The following is an 18,263-nucleotide window of genomic DNA, read 5'->3' on the forward strand; positions in this document are numbered from 1 at the left end:
AAGAAGAGAGAGGGATAAATTGGGAAATTGGGGTTGACATATACACACGACTATATATAAAATAGATAACTAGTAAGAACCTGCTGTATAGCACAGGGAACTCTACTCAATACTCTGTAATAACCTATATGGGAATAGAATCTAAAAACGAGTGGATATATATGTATATGTATAACTGATTCACTTTGCTGTACAGCAGAAACTAACACAACAACATTGTAAATCAACTAAACTCCAATAAAAATTAATTTTTTAAAAATGAAGGGCATATAGGAACTCTCTGTACCATCCTTACACTCCTCTGTAAATCTAAAGTTATTTCAAAATTAAAAGTTTTCAAAAAGTTAATCTGTTATCTCTAATGGGATAAACTGCTGATGCTTCACCTAAATTCCATTATGGACACGTGGATATGGGACAGGAGTAGGTGTATCGTAATCATTTCTCAGTGACTCTAATCTCCAGCTTTATTTTTCAGATCAACTGGATGTCCCTCTAGAGGGTTGGGATAGGGAGGATGGAAAGGAGGCTCAAGAGGGAGGGGATATGGGGATATATGTTTACATATAGCTGATTCACTTTGTTGTACAGCAGAAACTAACACAACATTGTAAAGCGATTATACTCCAGTAAAGATATAAAAAAAAAAAATTTGATGTCCCTATGATAGTTGTATGGACCAAATATATAAGATAATGCTTTCCTTCTTGTGAAAAATTTTAGTTTTTCATAGTAATCTATTTATACATTATTATTTTTATACTGATGTATTATATCTATACATCACAATGTGTGACTTATTTGAAAGTGTTCTTTTGAAAAATAATGAAGAAATCCAGGTAAAGAGGGATAAAAATGTTTTAATTGTTGAAATACACTGGTAAATTGAATGATTTACATTTCAGTACTAAGTGGATACACATGATCACTATCAAATTAAGAACTTTCCAAATATCCGACTAACCATCAGTGACAAGTCCTTGAAAACGGTGTAGAATTAACATGATGAGATGTTCTGATCACACACAGGTAGAATGGGAGAATCAATGGCTATTAAGTATTTGTGGTTACATAAGCCTTTGACTAAAGAAAATAGGAAATTAATCGAAATGTACATACGGCATGCAAATCTCAACAGTTTAAGTATTGCCATGTAGTACATTGCTCCCAATAAAGAAACTCCTCTGATATTTAAATAAAGCTGAAAACCAAATAGTAAAAAAGGAAAGAGATAACAGTAAGAATCAATTTAACAATTTTACAGCTAAACATTAACATGAAGTAGAAATAGTGAAAGATAACACAAATATATTACTTTGGGTAATTCATCGATAGTGCCTTATTATTGTAAGTTATAAATAGATGAAGGATTTTGCTATATAAAAACTATCAAAAAAGTATCAGTGAAAAGACATGATCTTCATGAGCTGTGGGGATGGCCAGGGTGAGAACACAGCTGGGGCACAGCAGCCAGCTGGGCAAGGACCCTTTGTAAGCTTGCCTTCCCCACAGGTGGACCAAATATAGTTCCATATACGTGTGTTGTTTAACCAATTCCTTTCTAGTACCACAACATTCAATATGTACCCATGGTTTTAACTATAAACTAAGAATTTGGGGCGGGGGTGGGGGCGACTGCTTAGAATTTCCTTGGAAATGTCTGTGCACGTTACAAAATCCCACGAAGCAAAAATTCCATCCAGATCTTGATGAGGAGGCTATGACGGCAGCAAACAAAAAAGGGAAAAGAGTTAACAAGCGTGAAAAGGCGCCACTTAGATGAAAACATATCAGCATTAAGCCTGCAAATTATTTACTGATTTTCTTTTCAGTAAAACACACGTTCAACATCCGTCCAGTATTGATTTGAGACTGAATACGTGGCCAGCACAGTGTGAAGCACTGATGACACTTACATGAAGAGACAAAGTCAGGTGGAGAGAGAGACTTCTAAACTTAGAACCAAAATACAACAGGAGGATGCCTGAACCAAGCTACACGGCAACAGCACAAAGATTGGTATCACAAAGATACCAGTCATCTTGTCTAACTCTGTCATGTAAAAACTGAAATTGGGTGAAGCTGGGAGAAGGTAAGGGATTCATCTAAGGTCCTGTGTTAACAGCAGAGCTACCGAGTCTCCAGATATCTATCTACACGGCACTTCTTCCCACTCTATTCAGATGCTTTTTGAAATACACCCTGTTTTCAGGAGGGTAAACACTAATATACGCTTACTTTCAACTAGATTATCTTTTCTATTTGATGCAAATAGTAAAACTACTGCTGCATCAGGGAAAACTGTCAGGGAACTTAGAAATCTACATGAGAGTTAGAACTCTATTAAAAATACTAGAAATAGAAAATCTCCAGCAAGTTCCTAAAGAGAAGCTCAACACCCTAATGTGGTTATGGGCACTAGGGAATAATGCTCCATAATGCTGTAGCCTTGATGAGAGGGTCTTTGAAAAAGCAGCTGCCCAATATTGTTGTATTTCTTGTCCAGAAGAAACCAGTTACAGCTTCCATGTCCCTTTTCTCCAGTAGGAAAGTTTATTTGTCTCCACCTGTGAGCTTATTCTGCAACCCATCCCATCCCAGACACCAGCATCAGTACTGGCCCTCAGCCAGAAGCTGGTTCAATATCAAATCAGTCTTGCTTCTGATCTACCAATGGCTGGATTCTGGTTACAAAAAAGGATGATGGTACAGTGATGATGATATTGATGGTGATGATGACAATGACAATTATAGCAGAAGCTACCATTTACTTCACATTTAATCCAACAAGAACCCTTCAATAAGCATCGGGGGAAGAAACTTGCCCAGCTAGTAAGTGAAAGAGCCTGAATTCAAATCCAGGGTTGTTTGACTCCCAAAAGAGAATGGGCTATCTCAGGAGAGAGAGCATTCCTGATCACTGGATGTTCAAAAGAGGTGGGATGTCATTCAGCAAGACTGAAAGACAGTGGGGATCTAAGTATTGCATGCATGTTGGTCCAGGTAAACAGAAACTCTTCTCCTCAATGGAAATGCTGCTCAGTATCTTTTAGAGGCAGTACCCAGACAGCAGTTAATAAATGAAAGCTATTTTTCTTCTGTCCTTGTCCTTGTTTGTCTTATAATTCTAACTCCAAGCTCTTCACCAGGTCCACAGTGCTTCATCTTTTAAACTTGGTCTATGATTTTACTATTCCTTCCTGGAAAACTGCATCTTTCACACTGATGATTGCCTATCTCTACTGGAGTTTTGGTACTGGTACATCTTCTCTCTGTATATCAACTACCCCTGACTATTGCCAAACATTTAATATTGATCCTAATCTAATTCCAAACCTCTCTAGTCTCTCCTTGTCTGTCACTTCCAAGGTCCTAGATCCTCAAAGACTTTGGCAATGAAGAGTGAAACCCTGGTAGTCTAGGCAAACAGCTTGTTCTTATTAAATGAATTAAGTTACATTCGAAAAAATATTAATGAAAAAAAAAGTAACTGCAAAGAAAATTGATCTAATCATTAAAGACCTCTTTACAATAAAATATATTGGATTCCATAGATTTAACCACAAGATGAGACCCCTCCTCATACTCAAGTTCAAGATTTCTTAGAAATATAGAGCATTAATATCTACAGTTCATTCATCCAGGCTAAATATATAGAATTATTTAGAAAAATATACAGTACCTCTTGATTATTGTCATGATATTACTTTCTTCTAATCTTAAAAAAGAGAAAATTAAGAAAAGTTAAATGTTCAGTTATAAAGAATATATTCTAGTTTCCTACAAAACTACAAATAGTTGTGACATATATGTATTTGCTAGTCTAAACCACCGAGTAGAGAAAAACCAATGAGGAACAAATAACCATAGTATGTTAAGAAATAATAAAGGCTTGTGTACAAATTAAATCAAATATTACATATATATAATTGTATGTGTACATATTAATAGTTCTTTAAAACCACATTATCAGACAACTGTACAGTGATTAGTAAATCAGCATTCTTCACCACGAGCCACACTTAAAAATTTACTTAAGGGACTTCCCTGGTGGCGAAGGGGTTAGGAATCCACCTGCCAATGCAGGGGACACAGGTTCGAGCCCTGGTTCAGGAAGATCCCACATGCCACGGAGCAACCAAGCCCGTGCACCACAACTACTGAGCCTGTGCTCTAGAGCCCAAGAGCCACAACTACTGAGCCCATGTGCCACAACTACTGAAGCCCATGCACCTAGAGCCCATGCTCCGCAACAAGAGAAGCCACCGCAACAGGAAGCCCGAGCACCGCAATGAAGAGTAGCCCCTGCTCGCCACAACTAGAGAAAGCCCGTGCGCAGCAACGAGGACCCAACACAGCCAAAAATAAATAATATAAATAAAAATAAATTTTAAAAAAAATTTACTTAAGCAAGAAGCTATCTACAAGGCTGCAATCGTACCTATTATCAAAAGAACCTCATTAGCCCTGCAATTACTAACTACTAAAACTCAGAAAAAGGAGCCTCCACTTCATTTCATTATACAAAAGACAGTTAATTTTCTTCTAATCACCAGACTACTTGTCAGTCACATTTATAATATATTATAGGAATGTACCTTTATGTTCTACAAAAACTCCATAAACTTACTGAAATGTTTGCTTTCATTTTCACACTGATCATCACTGAAATTAACGAGAAATTTAAAATCTCCATGGAGAATAACCAGGAACAGAAAGTAACTTTTGCTCTGGACTTACTCTCATCATGTGGGTGGCAATGTCAACAAATGATTACAGTGAGCAGATATGGTTTTTCTGGGTTTTTTTTTTAAGGCCGCACCCAGCAGCATGCGGAATCTTAGTTCCCCGACCAGGGATCAAACCTACGTCCCCTGCAGTGGAAGCACAGAGTCTTAACCACTGGACCGTCAGGGAAGTCCCAGCTATGGCTCTTATACACAGTTCACTGCAAGTCAGTAATATGTAGGGTGAGTCAGGCAAGCTGAAATATACATTTCATATGTTTTTCACAAAACAAAAAAAAAACATGTAGAGAGAGTAAACATCACATGGTTCTACTTACTTTTTCGCACAGTCTTTGTTTGATTGGACACCATATTGACAGCCTCAGATGGTAGACCAACATACACCCCTCCATAGTTTCTTGATGAAAAGAAGCAGAGATAGAAAAATCAGACCAAACTACATGGTTACTAAACATTTGCAGAAAATGATGAGAGCATGGGGCCCTTCAAACAATTATAGAATTATTAAAATAACTCATGACTTTTCAAAAGTAGAATTCAGAATATTATTGTCCTTGGAGAGATCATTGTTTTTCTATGTTAAAAAAAGAAGCAATATATAAAAAAAAGAAAGCTGTGCAGTAGAATTTTTAGATATTTTACTTGCAATGAGAAAGAAGAGAAGTTGGGATTTTTAGAATTTAGTAGAGTAATAAATATCAGTAGCGTGACATGTTACAGTTCATCAGTCAACATTTATCAAGAATTCAGAGTGGTCAATGTGGTATGAGGTGCTATGAACACACAAAAACACTTTACCTGTAGGTAGATATAAAGTGAGGAGGAAGAGAGAGAGATAAGGAGTAATGAGAGTGGAGTGCTGCTAATCAGAGGATGGAAGGATGGAGAAGGCGGAAGGAAGGAAGAGATGTCATCCAATTTGAGAGAACAGCACACCCAAAGGCCACAAGATGGAAACTAGCACAAGCCTTGTGCACAGGACAAACCAAGCTTGTTTGGAAGAAGCAAAGATTATGGTCCCTGGGCAAGATATTGATCACACTGCATGCTCCTCCCTGTATTCTCTGTGCCAAAAGTTTTCCTGGTGGAATCTGTATTACTGGCAATGTGCTACAGTGGTCGATTAAATGCATGAGTTAAATTAATTCATGTTAAATTAAATCCATGAGGTGGGACCAAAATTATTCAAATTAAAGGTAGCTTCAACACCAAACATACCTCCTCTTGTCATCTTCTGTTATTGATTCTTCTGTTCTAAAAGGTCAAAAACATTTGCTATGAGCCGTTTGGTTACACAGTCAGAGACTTCATTTTTGGCTCTGAGAAAAGAGGGACTGATGAGTTAAAGCCAATTTTGTTTATTTCAGGTTCTTCCATCGAGTATTTCTGTAACACAGGATTCTCTCTTCACCTCAATCATTTATACACTAAGAAATTGGCAGTTTTCCACTTACCATAAAGCGCAAATCCATCAAATGCCAACAAGTCCAATTGCTGAACAAAATCAAAAACTGAGGTAACCATAATGGAAAAGAATATAAAGAAAAGAATGTCCATATGTGTATAACTGAGTCACTTTGCTGTACAGCAGAGATAGGCACAACACTGTAAATCAACTATACTTCAATTAAAAAATGTTTAATTTAAAAAAAACAGAAAACACTCATTCAAGGGACAAAAAACAAAAAAAACAAAAAACCTGAGGGCAGCCAAGACTGGAAAGAGCACATAGATTGGGTGTCAGGAAGCCTGGGTTCTTGTCTGGCTGTGCCACCGCTCCCTGTGTGACAGGCTGTGGGCAAGTTGCCAGCCTGTATCTCATCTGTAAAATAACGGGGTCGACCAGATGACGCCCAAGGTCCCTTCTAGTCCTAACACACTATGAGTTTGTGTCTCTTATGCCAGTTCAGCAGCACAATTCTAGGTATGAAAGATTTCCTTAGTGCAAAAAGAGTTAAAGTCAATTTAACTTTCTTTTATCTAAAAAAACAGCCGTTTTATACATGATCTGCTGCAAACAGAAGAGGGAAATGTTCAAAAGAAATTTCTAGAGGGAATCACTACTTTAAAATGCAGTCTCGGGCTTCCCTGGTGGCGCAGTGGTTGAGAATCTGCCTGCCAATGCAGGGGACACGGGTTCGAGCCCTGGTCTGGGAAGATCCCACATGCCGCGGAGCAACTAAGCCCGTGAGCCACAATTACTGAGCCTGCGCGTCTGGAGCCTGTGCTCCGCAACAAGAGAGGCCGCGACAGTGAGAGGCCCGCGCACCGCGATGAAGAGTGGCCCCGCTTGCCGCAACTGGAGAAAGCCCTCGCACAGAAACGAAGACCCAACACAGCCATAAATAAATAAATAAATAAATAAATAAAATTAAAAAAAAAAAAACAGTAGGTCCTTTAAAAAAAAAAAAAATGCAGTCTCTTTCCTTGAATAAGAGGACTCCATATTCTACTAGAATTCCTTGGCATATTTTTAGGAGGATCGGGAAGCTTACCTTCAAGTACTAGCTAGCATACATTAGTTATTTTTCTGAAAGAAAAAAAAAAAAAGACTCAAATGTATCTCGCTGAACTCAACATGTAATTATAAGGGGCTTCAGTTAAGAAGAAAGCAGACTGAAAACATCTAAACAGCTTCACTGAATCTTTTAATTGCAGGGATTGTCATATCATGGTTTCACACATTTAAAAGCTGTGAATGTATATATGTACATGAGATTTTGCTTCATTGTAACAGCCCGTAAATCCGAAGTCTACAGAGAAAGGAAGTGGAGATTTGGAAATTATCTGTTAAACACTGGCCATGCATACAGAAAATACTCCAATAGAGGGCAAAAACCACCCTGCAATCTAATTTGTCCAAATTGAGCCCATAACCTACTTTTAATTATCAACTTCATTTATCTCTTGCTAAAGTTGGATCGTTTTTTAATTCAAAGGTGTCAAAGTCATATTGTATTAAAACTGGTGCTATGCTTATTGAAGTGGTATAACACTTTCAGGTGCTGTTTACCAGTTTTAATTAAAATGGATTTATAACCCGTTAGTACAGATACTAGAAAAAATGATGGTGACAAACTCGTTCAAGATTATCAGAACTGTTTACTCTGCTTCTGAATGGCCAACATTATAATGAAATTGTTTGTGAAGCTGTAACTGGCAGATTTGGACATATACAATGTCTCATTTTTTGTCACAGATATTCTTTTCATATCCAATGACATATCTGTGTATTTTAAATCTTTCCCCTTTTGCCTAATCCAGCTTAAGGATTTATTCAGTGTTTTAAAATATATTTAACTTCCCCAAATGTAAAAAAATAGTGAATTATTTTTAATCTATTATCTCTCATAAATTATTCAATGCCCTAAAACCCAACTTTGTTCTCCTTGATAAAATTAATCAACAATCCTACGCATCTAATTTGCAGGAAATGATAATGTGGCTGACATATTTATTGGATAACAAATTAAGCTTCAGAGATATTACTAAATCTTTAAAAATACCATTTATAAAGACTTTTCAGATGTCCGTTCTTTTAAACCTTTAAGTAAGTTATAATGCCTGTCTTTGTCTACATGCTCCCTTCCTTCCACAAACAATTATTCTATGATACGAAGACTGGAGACTAAAGACTACATGGGTAAAAACTGCATCATCACTGAGTCCTTCCTGTGTGTCAGGTACAGTGCCAGACACTTCACATGCATCAGTGCTACTCCTCTCAACCGTTCTGAGAGTTTACAACTGAGGAAATAGGTTCAGAGAGCCAGGTAATTAACAAATATGCAAGACCAACATTGAAACCCCATCTATCTGACATGAAAAACATGCTCCACATTCTAATTCACCACTCTGCCTCTCAAATAGGAAGATGTGAAAGTCAAAAACACTTCCAGTGACAAACCAACATGTTGGTTTCCCCTAGAGTGGGCACTGCCTCTGTACCACTCTTGCAAAAGCTTTGAGCCTCACCCCTGTCTCACAACCTGCTTGTGTAACTGCACCAGGCACTTTGCTCGTAGGATTCTACTGTTTCCTTTAATCCTCATCACAATCCTGCAAGATGGGTATTAGCCACATTTAAAGATGAAACACTGAGGCTCTGAAAGGTGGAGCAGCATGACCAAGGTTACAAGGCCAGGTAATAGAGCCAGAATTCAAAACCAAGGTTGTGTGCTTCTAGCTCCTGCTTCATAAACTGTGAGCCCATGCTAATTTGTATCAGAGAAATACCCCCATCTCCCAAGCTGGATCTCTGATTTTTACCATCCCACTTGTAAGAGGGAAACAACATGGCAGAAGAGTCTTAGTCAATGTTTCAATAGCATTAGACCTAAACCTCTATGCTGCCAGGGACAATCAATCTTTGCAGAACTTGTTGAATGGCTACATAAATCATTTTTATCCCAACAGAAAACCTCTCCAGATCAGCAGTTACATTAGACTCTATTCATCTGGACAACCAGTTTCAAATTGAGGTGAAATCAGAAAACCGTGGTTGGTCTAAACCAAACCTCCTTGCGGACAGAGAGGTCCAAGCCACAGTGTTTAGCTGCCTGAGAGACAAGTGCTGCCCTGTCCTGTCCAGGAAGACAGCATCCTCCCAGCCAGGGTGATGTGGTCCTGCCCCGACTGAACAGGCTGTAGCATTCGAAGAAGAAATGGTTCATCAAGCAGCAATAAAGATTCCTGGTAAAAGGAAGGCCCTGAAAAGCTGGCGAAATTGTCTCATGATTACTAGTGACTCCAGATGGGCATCCAAAAAATGTACCTTCTGGTGTGGGGACCAACTTCTCTTGAAAGGGTGTTTCTTGTCGATAAAAAGTGGACATTATCTCGGGACAGTTCAAAACTGGGGTGATAAATTTATCTGACAGCTAAGCAACTTAGCAAGAAGCTTCAGTCTTTAGGATTCTAATCCCTGGGGAGATTTTCAAGTTTTGAATAATGGCCTGGCTGTCCAAACACCTGGGCTGCCCCACCTGTACACCACTTTAAGGAATCACTGTACTTGTTTCCCCTCACGAAACATATTTTGAAAGATCTTGTTATCAACTGGCCTTACTATCTCACTTGCTGATAATTTTCTTAGGCATACAAGTGCCAAAGGGAGCTTCTGATGTGCATGGGATGGTTCCCACAGGGTGTTTGTGTAATGTGAATCCAAGGCAAATAAATCTTATATTTTGCTAATGTAGAGCCTGTGCAGCCTCGTTGTAGATTTCCGTTCAGTTTCTAAAGTAATGAAAATAGCCTGTGGTCCTCCTTCGACCCTGCCAATCCAGAGCATCGGGCTAGGAATTGCGCTCGGGCCAGATCACTCCCCACCACGGAGCCCTTGGATGAGCCACTGTTTTTCATGAGGGACTTGATTATTTTTCTTTTCTGCTCACTACAGCTTTAGTGGAAGGGCAGTGGCTATTGTGCAGCCTGCAGCTGTGACTGCTGACGGATCACAAGATTTGTTCCTAAAGCAGGGAAGGAAGTGGGGAGGAAGCGCGGGACAGAAAGCCACACGGACTCCGCCTTGGCGAGAACAGCAGCCGCTGACAGAGTCTAGAGGGCCCTTGGTCACGGACATCGTGGTCCTATTTTCTGCTGGTACTAAAGACAAAGAATGAGGTGACTTCACCCTGGAGTCTTCCCTTAGAAAACAGAGACTGAAGATTGCATTAGTCCATGCTGGAGACGACAAAGTGAAAAGGAGGCCGATTCACAATAGAGGAGCTGGAAGAGGCCAGACCGCACTGCTCGGGAGTTAATTGGCCCAGATATCTCCACAAGCTCGGCCTACCCGTACTCTTGCTCCTTTAGACAAGAAGCAAGTGGACATACCTCAACCAGGAGAAATCTCCTAGTGTAGCGATCCGTTTCTAAATAATAGTTCTGAAGCCCAGTGCAGGAGTCAATGCCCAGGTGCCTACAGGCAGAGGCACTGAAAATGGGAAGTGTGAATGAAGGGATTCAGGGACGAGAACACCCCTGAATCTACCATAAATAGGGAAGAAACCTTGAGAATAAGGCTTCTACCAAGGGAACCAAAACATGGGGTTATAGGAGGCAAGGGACCAGATACCATCAATCAAATCACCTAAAAACAAAAAGTGAAAGGTAACTTTCACCAGTTTCCCTCCCCACTTCCCCAGCTCCGGTCCCAATTTCACCACCATGCAGGCTGATGTCAATAAGGGGAAGGAAAACGAGCACAAATTACCAAGGGGTCGACAACTGGAAGCAACTACGTGGCCTATCAGGACAAAATCTGCTCCGGCCAGGGAAGCGGTGCTGGACTCGCCCTGCCCACGTTCTGCAACGCAGGGGCGAGGACTCTGAGAAACATCCCCCTTTGCCACCCGGCTCCCTGTTAGGTTCTACCAAATGGGATGCTCAAGAGACATAAAATGCAAAAAGAGGGGAAAGGGCTGCTCTTTCCAGCTCTGCGTGCTGCTCCAGCCTACAGCACCCCAGCAGCTGGTTCCAGTTTCCAGGACAGGCCCTGTTAACACTCCTTTTCTGGTCACTACAGCTCAAGTGGGTGGGCAGTGGCTACTATGTGGCCCCCAGCTGTGGTTACTGCTGGATTACAGCATTCAGCTGTGATTACGCCAGCCTGGCAGTGCCCTCTCCCCAGAAGGCAGCGTCCCAGCCCCAGAGAACCGCTCCTCTTCCAGCTCCTAGATTCCAATAACCCCAACTTCCTTCCTTTGTCACTCCTGCCCTAGGAACGGTAGCCACTTCCTGTTATAACTCTCCCTATGATCTCAGTCTTCCTTTCTTACATCCTCAATCCTCCATGACCTGTTTAACCAATTCCTAATAGTAATTTCTCTCTGCTGAAATATTTAATGTGGTTTCCTTTACCCTGACTGGACACGAACTGACACATTACTTGGCAGCAAGAGTGGGGTTTATCTCCCAGCCCTGCACTGAACGTGTCTCACTAAAGCATTTAAAGTACCTGTTATTTCCTGTTTATCAGGCCCAATTACTATGTCATCAGTGTATTGGACCAGTATGACGTGCTGTGGGACATCAGTAACATCAAGATACTGCAGAATAGAGGATGAATGGCAAGACTGTGATGGTATACTGTTGGCCTTGCCAGGTAAAAGCAAACTGCTTCTGTTATCCTCGCAAACCGGTTCAGAGGTAAAGTATTCGCCAAAGGTTGCATAACAGGAGCTAGGGGCTATGTTGAGTGTTTTCAATAAAGATACCACACCTTGAACAGCAGCTGAAATTGGAATCACCATTTCATCAAGTTTACAAGAATCCAAAATCACTCTCTAAAATAAATCTGCCTTCCACATTGGCCAAAGAGGCAAGTTAAAAGGAGACATGAGAAGCGTCTTCATTTTTTCAAGTCTTTGGTGAGGGCACCAATTTCTGCAACTCAACCAGGAATGCAGTATTCCTTTTTGTATATTATTCTGGTATAGAAGGGAAATCCCATAGACTTCTACTTGACCCTTCCTACCAAGATAGCCCTTCCTTCACAGGTCAGAGGGCCAATGTGGAGATTCTTCCAGTTGCCAAATACATCTACTCTGATTATGAACTCACAAACTGAGGAAATAACCAGAGTATGGGATCTGCAGACTACTGGACTCACTGCAATTTTTAGGTTAGCCAAAATTCCAGTTTTTACCTGACCACTATAAGCCCACACATGGACTGATCGCCCATAGTGGCATTTTGGGTCCTCAGGTGTTAACAGCAACTCAGAGCCAGTGCCTAGAAATCTCTAAAAGGTCCAGGTACTTCCTTTTGTTCTGGACACAGTTGCTCTAGTAAATGAACACAAATCCTTTGGGGAAGACGTGAAAGAATATCTACCGTACATACATGTGGCCGTGTTTAAAATTCCCTCAAGGGAATGTGGCCTTAATTACTCTGAGTCTGACTTGGGTCTGGAAACTGGGTTAAGAGGCTATGCCTTTCCCTTGTGATGACTCAGCTTAGCTTTCTGGCTCACAGACCAGAAGTCTTCCTCTTATAAAATATACAGAGGGAGAAAATGAACCCTTAGATGGCCATCCTTCTCATCTATCCCTAGGGAGATTGTGATCAACTAGCTCTCATCAAGATTCCTTCCAGGATGAAACATTCTGCCTCTTCATCCCTGCTGTCTGTTATGGCGAGTGTGCCCACCTTGTCTTAGGTGGTTCAGTTCTTGGCCTCTGCTTCTCTGGGATCCCATCACACCCAAGGAAACATATAACCCATCTCAAGGGCAGGATCTCCCAACTGTCATAGCCATGTTATAGAGGACAATCATCTTGGATACTCCCTTCACTATGTGTTTCTCAATTTGCTCAGTCTCCTAGGGAAGCGGGTCTCCTCTGCAGTGGGGAGCAGCTCACACTTGAGAAAGTCACACCAGCTTTCCTCTCTCTTCAAGCCTCTGGATTCCTTCCTCTCCATCACACCAGAAAAGTTCTGACATACTGCTCCCCTGGTGAGAGCATAAGTTCCTTCTGTTTAGTTTCATCAACCAAGTTGACTAAACTGTTAAGAGTCCTAGCTATGCACCTACATTAGATCTGGAATCTCTGTTAAATACAACAATATCAATAAATTCCGTCTCAGCATACACTGCTTCTCCTTGGTCTCACACCCTTAGAAGCCATTTCCATACATATTCCTGAGGATTCTGGTAGAAGAAAATGCACAAGCCTGCAATTACTTTGCAGTATAAGCTCTTTCCTCCCAGGTCAGACATTGTGCTTGTCCCGTGGGAGCACCCTGAGATCTGATTCTATTTGTGGGTCCTGTAGCAATAAGGGGTGGTTGCAGTAGGTCCTGCAGAGGACAAGCACCCCCTAGCAAGGCAATCACCCAGGCGAGGGGACCCAATTCCACGCCTCTTACCCAGCTGGTCTACCCCATTCTCAAAGGCCCTGCCAGGAAAACAGAAAGTTTCTGGCTGGCAAAGATGGGGAGAGAAAGTCAGCTCTTCATCATTAGCTTCACCTCAATTTTAATTTAGCCCAGTCTAGTGCTCTTGAAAGAGGAAATGGGAAATAGACGAGGCTACAACAGCTGTCTCTAATCTAACCAGGGACCAAATGGCCACAGACTACTCCCTGCAATGTGTACCTGAATCTAAAACAGCTAACAGAGAAAGCCCGGCCACTTAACACAGTCTTAATGCCTTAATATCACGGCAAATGCAACAAGATGAGAAAGTCACGGCCCCCCTTGATTTCTGGCATCCCCAACTAGGTGAAGAGGAGGGGCGTGGGGTGTAGTGTAAAGAGGCAGGTAGGCTGGCTTTTTTTATTCAGTGGTGCAAGCAACCACCCATTTGAATAATTTTAAGGGTCTGGAAAGGCTAAGATTTAAATATAGTTTAATTTTACCTGTTGGCTAAAGTTACAAATTCAGGTTTTCTATTATCCATCATGTGTGCCTCAGTGTCAATTAAGGGAGAGGCACGTGAAAGAGGGAGCCGGGCCCCAGGGGAGGGGCTGGAACTAAGAGCTGGGGTTCAGGTATAAACAGCGTCCATTTCACAGTTGTGCCCAGGACACATTTTAGAAGGAAGACTTACTTCTCGGGTCCAAAGAGTAAAGGAGCGAAGAGGTACTAAAAGACCTAGATTAAGTTTAGCAAGTAGTTCCTCCATTTTTAAATCCCCATGAGCCACTACTCTACAGAGTAAACTTGTGTAATAAACTTGTTTTTTTCCAGAGAGAGCATGACCGAAAGCCTCTTGGTAAATTGCTTTCTCTGGTCTCAAGACAGTGTCTTATTTCTGGGCATATACAGCATCTGAAAATTTGTGGAAAGTGATGTCACATTTAGAAAGAAAATGTAATAGTGCGATAATTGTTTAATCAAAAGGTCACATCACATCTTTTGAAAAAAAACTTTTAAACCGCAAGAACATTTCCTAAGAACCATGGAGCATATGTTAACAATTTGGGACCAGGTTTAAAAAATACACTGGGCATTTAATTACCATCGGGTCTCTTTTCGTTAACAAAGACTTAGCTTCTTTTATCAAAGGACAGGTGTTGGAGGAGAAAGAATGTGTCGAAGTTAAAGCCACCCATTGAGTCTCATGATAATCTCCTAGAGTGAGATCACATGCTCCCAGTCTCTGACTCAGATTTCCGGCCACTGCATTCATAAAAATGTTTGCAGAGCCAAGTGTGATTGAGGGTAGACCACAAGTCCATCCTTTCCCCCCACTTTGGGGATTGCTGAAAAGCTAAATCCTCAGTTGATAGTTTAAAAATGACACATCTTGTTATAAAGCAGAAACTAACACACCATTGTAAAGCAATTATACTCCAATAAAGATGTTAAAAAAAAAATGACACACCTTTGCAGAGCGATATAGTGTTTAGTGATCCCTATCTTACCAAAGTTGCCCCAATTTGGGGCGATGTCAGAAAAAGAAAAAAAAAAAAGCAACCGTTGGTTTCAAAACTGCTTTCTTATATCTCAGAGTTTCCACCAAATACTTCTAGCCTACTTCCTGTGAAGCCAGCATGGTGCTCTCCTCACACTTCTCACACTGAGTATCTATACTGATCCAGATTCTCTAGGTCACTGCACACCCATCTGCTTCCTACTAGCTTTGCAGACCTTCTCCTAAATGAACCAGAGACACTGAATTTCTCTCTAACCATAAAGCTCTGACTTCTTTTAAGTCAAGGTTCCAGAAGGTGAGCCACTTCCAAACCAGCTCCATGTCTGTGGTTGTTCTTTGGGGCTGGCTGGCTTTCCTCTGCCTGTCCTTTCTTCATTAATGTATTTTGTGCATATACCTCTTTAAAACTAACTATCCACACAGAACACATAAACCTTTCAATCAATTTATACCACTATGGTTACCATCCTATCAATAACAATCACTTCAATGAAGCGAGACCTTATTCAGAGTTACTATAGTAAATATAAACCACAACTTTTTTCTTCCTCAGTAGCACATGGTAATCAAAATATTTTCATCACAATATTTGCTTAGTTTCTGGGTGGTATAAAATAGCTGTCCCAAGTGACCTACAAAAAAGGTTTCAAAGGTAAAATAATGGAAGCACGGCATGGATACATTATGTGCATTCTCTAGAACAAACACAGATGATAAACATCAGGCAGCCGCTAGTCACTCTAATTAATATCTCCTCACGCATGGTGGCTACAGGTGCCTTAAAATTCAGAACGTTCTCACTGCCCTAGACTTCCAGAACGACATAGTTCTGTGGCAAAGAAAGGATTTATTTTTCACTTATTCATCAACAAAAATGTTCTAAATATAGAGCTATTCTTATTAGCGATGATCTAAGAAGCAGAAAAACAGGCTGCAGCCTTTTCTTTTTCCATATTTGCAGTGTCACTACAGAGGCCAAATTTATTTTGATTTGTAAACGGTACAATTTCAATATGGAAACCTCAGGAGATCATGCGTGTAGCTCCAATGATCTATTTTTAGTTACCATTCATGATCATCTTTTGGAATAAGCTTATTAATTGACAATGTTTACTTCCATTGACACTACCATCCTCCAGATAAAGTGGAATCATTTAATTTTCTCTATAATATGTTTTTATGATGACCCCTCCTTTTCACGGAGGTTCCAGTCGATTCTACCAAGCATTTAATTACATATGATATTGGACAGAATTAACATTTTATCATTGACTGTTAGGGCCTCTATGTAATCTCATTCATGTCTTCACAATTTCAAAACTTCTTAGGACAGTTAGCTTTAAGTCTCTCTCCTTGGATGGGCCCCTTTCTTTCTTCCAGAATGTACTACCAGAGAACATGAGTGACATTTGCTCTTTGTATGGGGTAATAGATCAAGAATTAAATTGCAATTTCCCTACCCCTCTTCTGTTCTCCTTCTAAGAAGCACACAGTGCTGGATTACTTCCACATTGGCTGTAGAAGTATCCTTTGCTACAAAGCAGGCAGGAGTGTTCTCTCCCCTTTAAGAAACCTTGTTTTTCCCAGTTGTATCACTTTTCTCAAAACCTTGAGAATAAGCAGCTTGTTTTCCCTTGTCCCAGGGTCTTCAAACAGGAGACAGAGCCAGAATGCTCCCAACCTCCCCAAAGCACTCTTTCAGATGGGGCCAATTTCATTTTCACTCAAAAACTCTCCTCTTTGGCATCAGCCCTGCCATAACAGCCCCGGACGCACTAAGCATTTTGGCCCTGACTCAAAGGTTTTCTTCCTAACCATCATTACCTTGGACAATTTTAAATCCCAGGAAAACCACCTAAACGACCTCTTGCTTCACATTTTGCTGACTTCCTCTATCCCAGCAACTTTTACTGCTGCTCTAAGAACTTCATCCCAGGGGTGCTCCATGGAGCTTAGTTCCTGCAATTATTTCACCTCTGATATTTTAGAGTAGGCAATCCCACTCCTTAGGGAAAAAAAAAAATCCTTCTTTCTCCCCTCCCCACAATTCCCAAGAAGCCTCCAGCCCATCCATGCTCCCAGCTCTCCCCATTCATCAGCCCCTTCGGGCTTCCCCTCCCCCTGTCTCCAGCATGTGCCTTGCAGTCAAGCATTTCAACCATACCTGCTGGTCACCACCAACCCCTCTCTATCCCTGAATGAACCCACTCAATTGCTTCTCTGCCTGCTTTTATTCCACTGGGTCCCACCAAGGAAAATCTGACCATGTGTTGATTGGCAACCAATGGGAATGTGAGATTTCTAACCACAGCAAGGCCCTCAATGCACTGGGTCTTCTGCCATCAGGGGTTCATAACAGAGGCACTGTCAAACCTTTTCAACAACCCTTAAACCACCTAATAATTCTAGCTACCATTTACGGGCGGGGGGGCAGGATGGGGAAGCAGGATAGCAACACGTAATACCAAGTATTATCCTAGGAACTGAATATACTGTACTAATAACCATCACAACCATTAAGCAGTTACTTAACCTCTCTGTGTCCCATCTCCTCATCTGTAAAATGAAAGAGTACTACTGTCTTCATCAGCCTGTTGGGGGTACTGAATGAGATAATGTACTTAAAGTGCTGGAAATCACTCTATGGTATGCAGTTCTCAATAAAGATGAGCTATTAAAATTGAGAATGATGATGATAATGATGAAGATGGTTACCCTGAACGGTTATTATTATCCCAATTTTATGGATAAGAAGATTAAAGACACAATATCACACAGCCAGTAAAGGATGGAGAGCAGTTTAAACACAGGTCTGTCTGCTTCCAAAATGCATGCTTTTTCAATGCTACTTCCACCCCAGAAGACGGGTAGAATTTTTCAATGCTACCTCACTTCAGAAGACAGCCTTGCCTGCCATGTCACGGAGGAGAAACAAGGCCATCAGATACCCTCAGGCTTGTAATTAGGAGAGGGCTCAGCTGACACGGGTGTATATGACACGAGAAATTTATAAAGAATTCCAAGGAAACTCAAGATTAGAGATACATAATTTCATGTTTTAAAAAAGACAGAGCTTCAGCATGTTTTTGTTGTTGTTGTTGTTTTTAAAGATTTTTTTTTTGATGTGGACC

General features: G+C 40.8%; 1 protein-coding gene across 1 annotated transcript in view; it reads right to left on the bottom strand.

Moving 5' to 3' along the window:
• Positions 1-842: 842 nt before the first annotated feature.
• C11H12orf75 (chromosome 11 C12orf75 homolog) overlaps positions 843-18,263 on the bottom strand; it is a 38,094-nt gene continuing 20,673 nt past the window's right edge. The window contains exons 3-6 of the mRNA XM_007165738.2: positions 5,967-6,002; positions 5,066-5,145; positions 3,683-3,718; positions 843-1,718 (exon numbers count right to left, since the gene is read on the bottom strand). Of these exons, the coding sequence (XP_007165800.1) occupies positions 3,714-3,718; positions 5,066-5,145; positions 5,967-6,002 (121 nt within the window). The 3' untranslated portion in view covers positions 843-1,718; positions 3,683-3,713. The remainder of the gene's footprint in view (positions 1,719-3,682; positions 3,719-5,065; positions 5,146-5,966; positions 6,003-18,263) is intronic.

This window comes from Balaenoptera acutorostrata, chromosome 11 (assembly GCF_949987535.1).
Source record: "Balaenoptera acutorostrata chromosome 11, mBalAcu1.1, whole genome shotgun sequence".
Classification (NCBI taxonomy): domain Eukaryota; kingdom Metazoa; phylum Chordata; class Mammalia; order Artiodactyla; family Balaenopteridae; genus Balaenoptera; species Balaenoptera acutorostrata.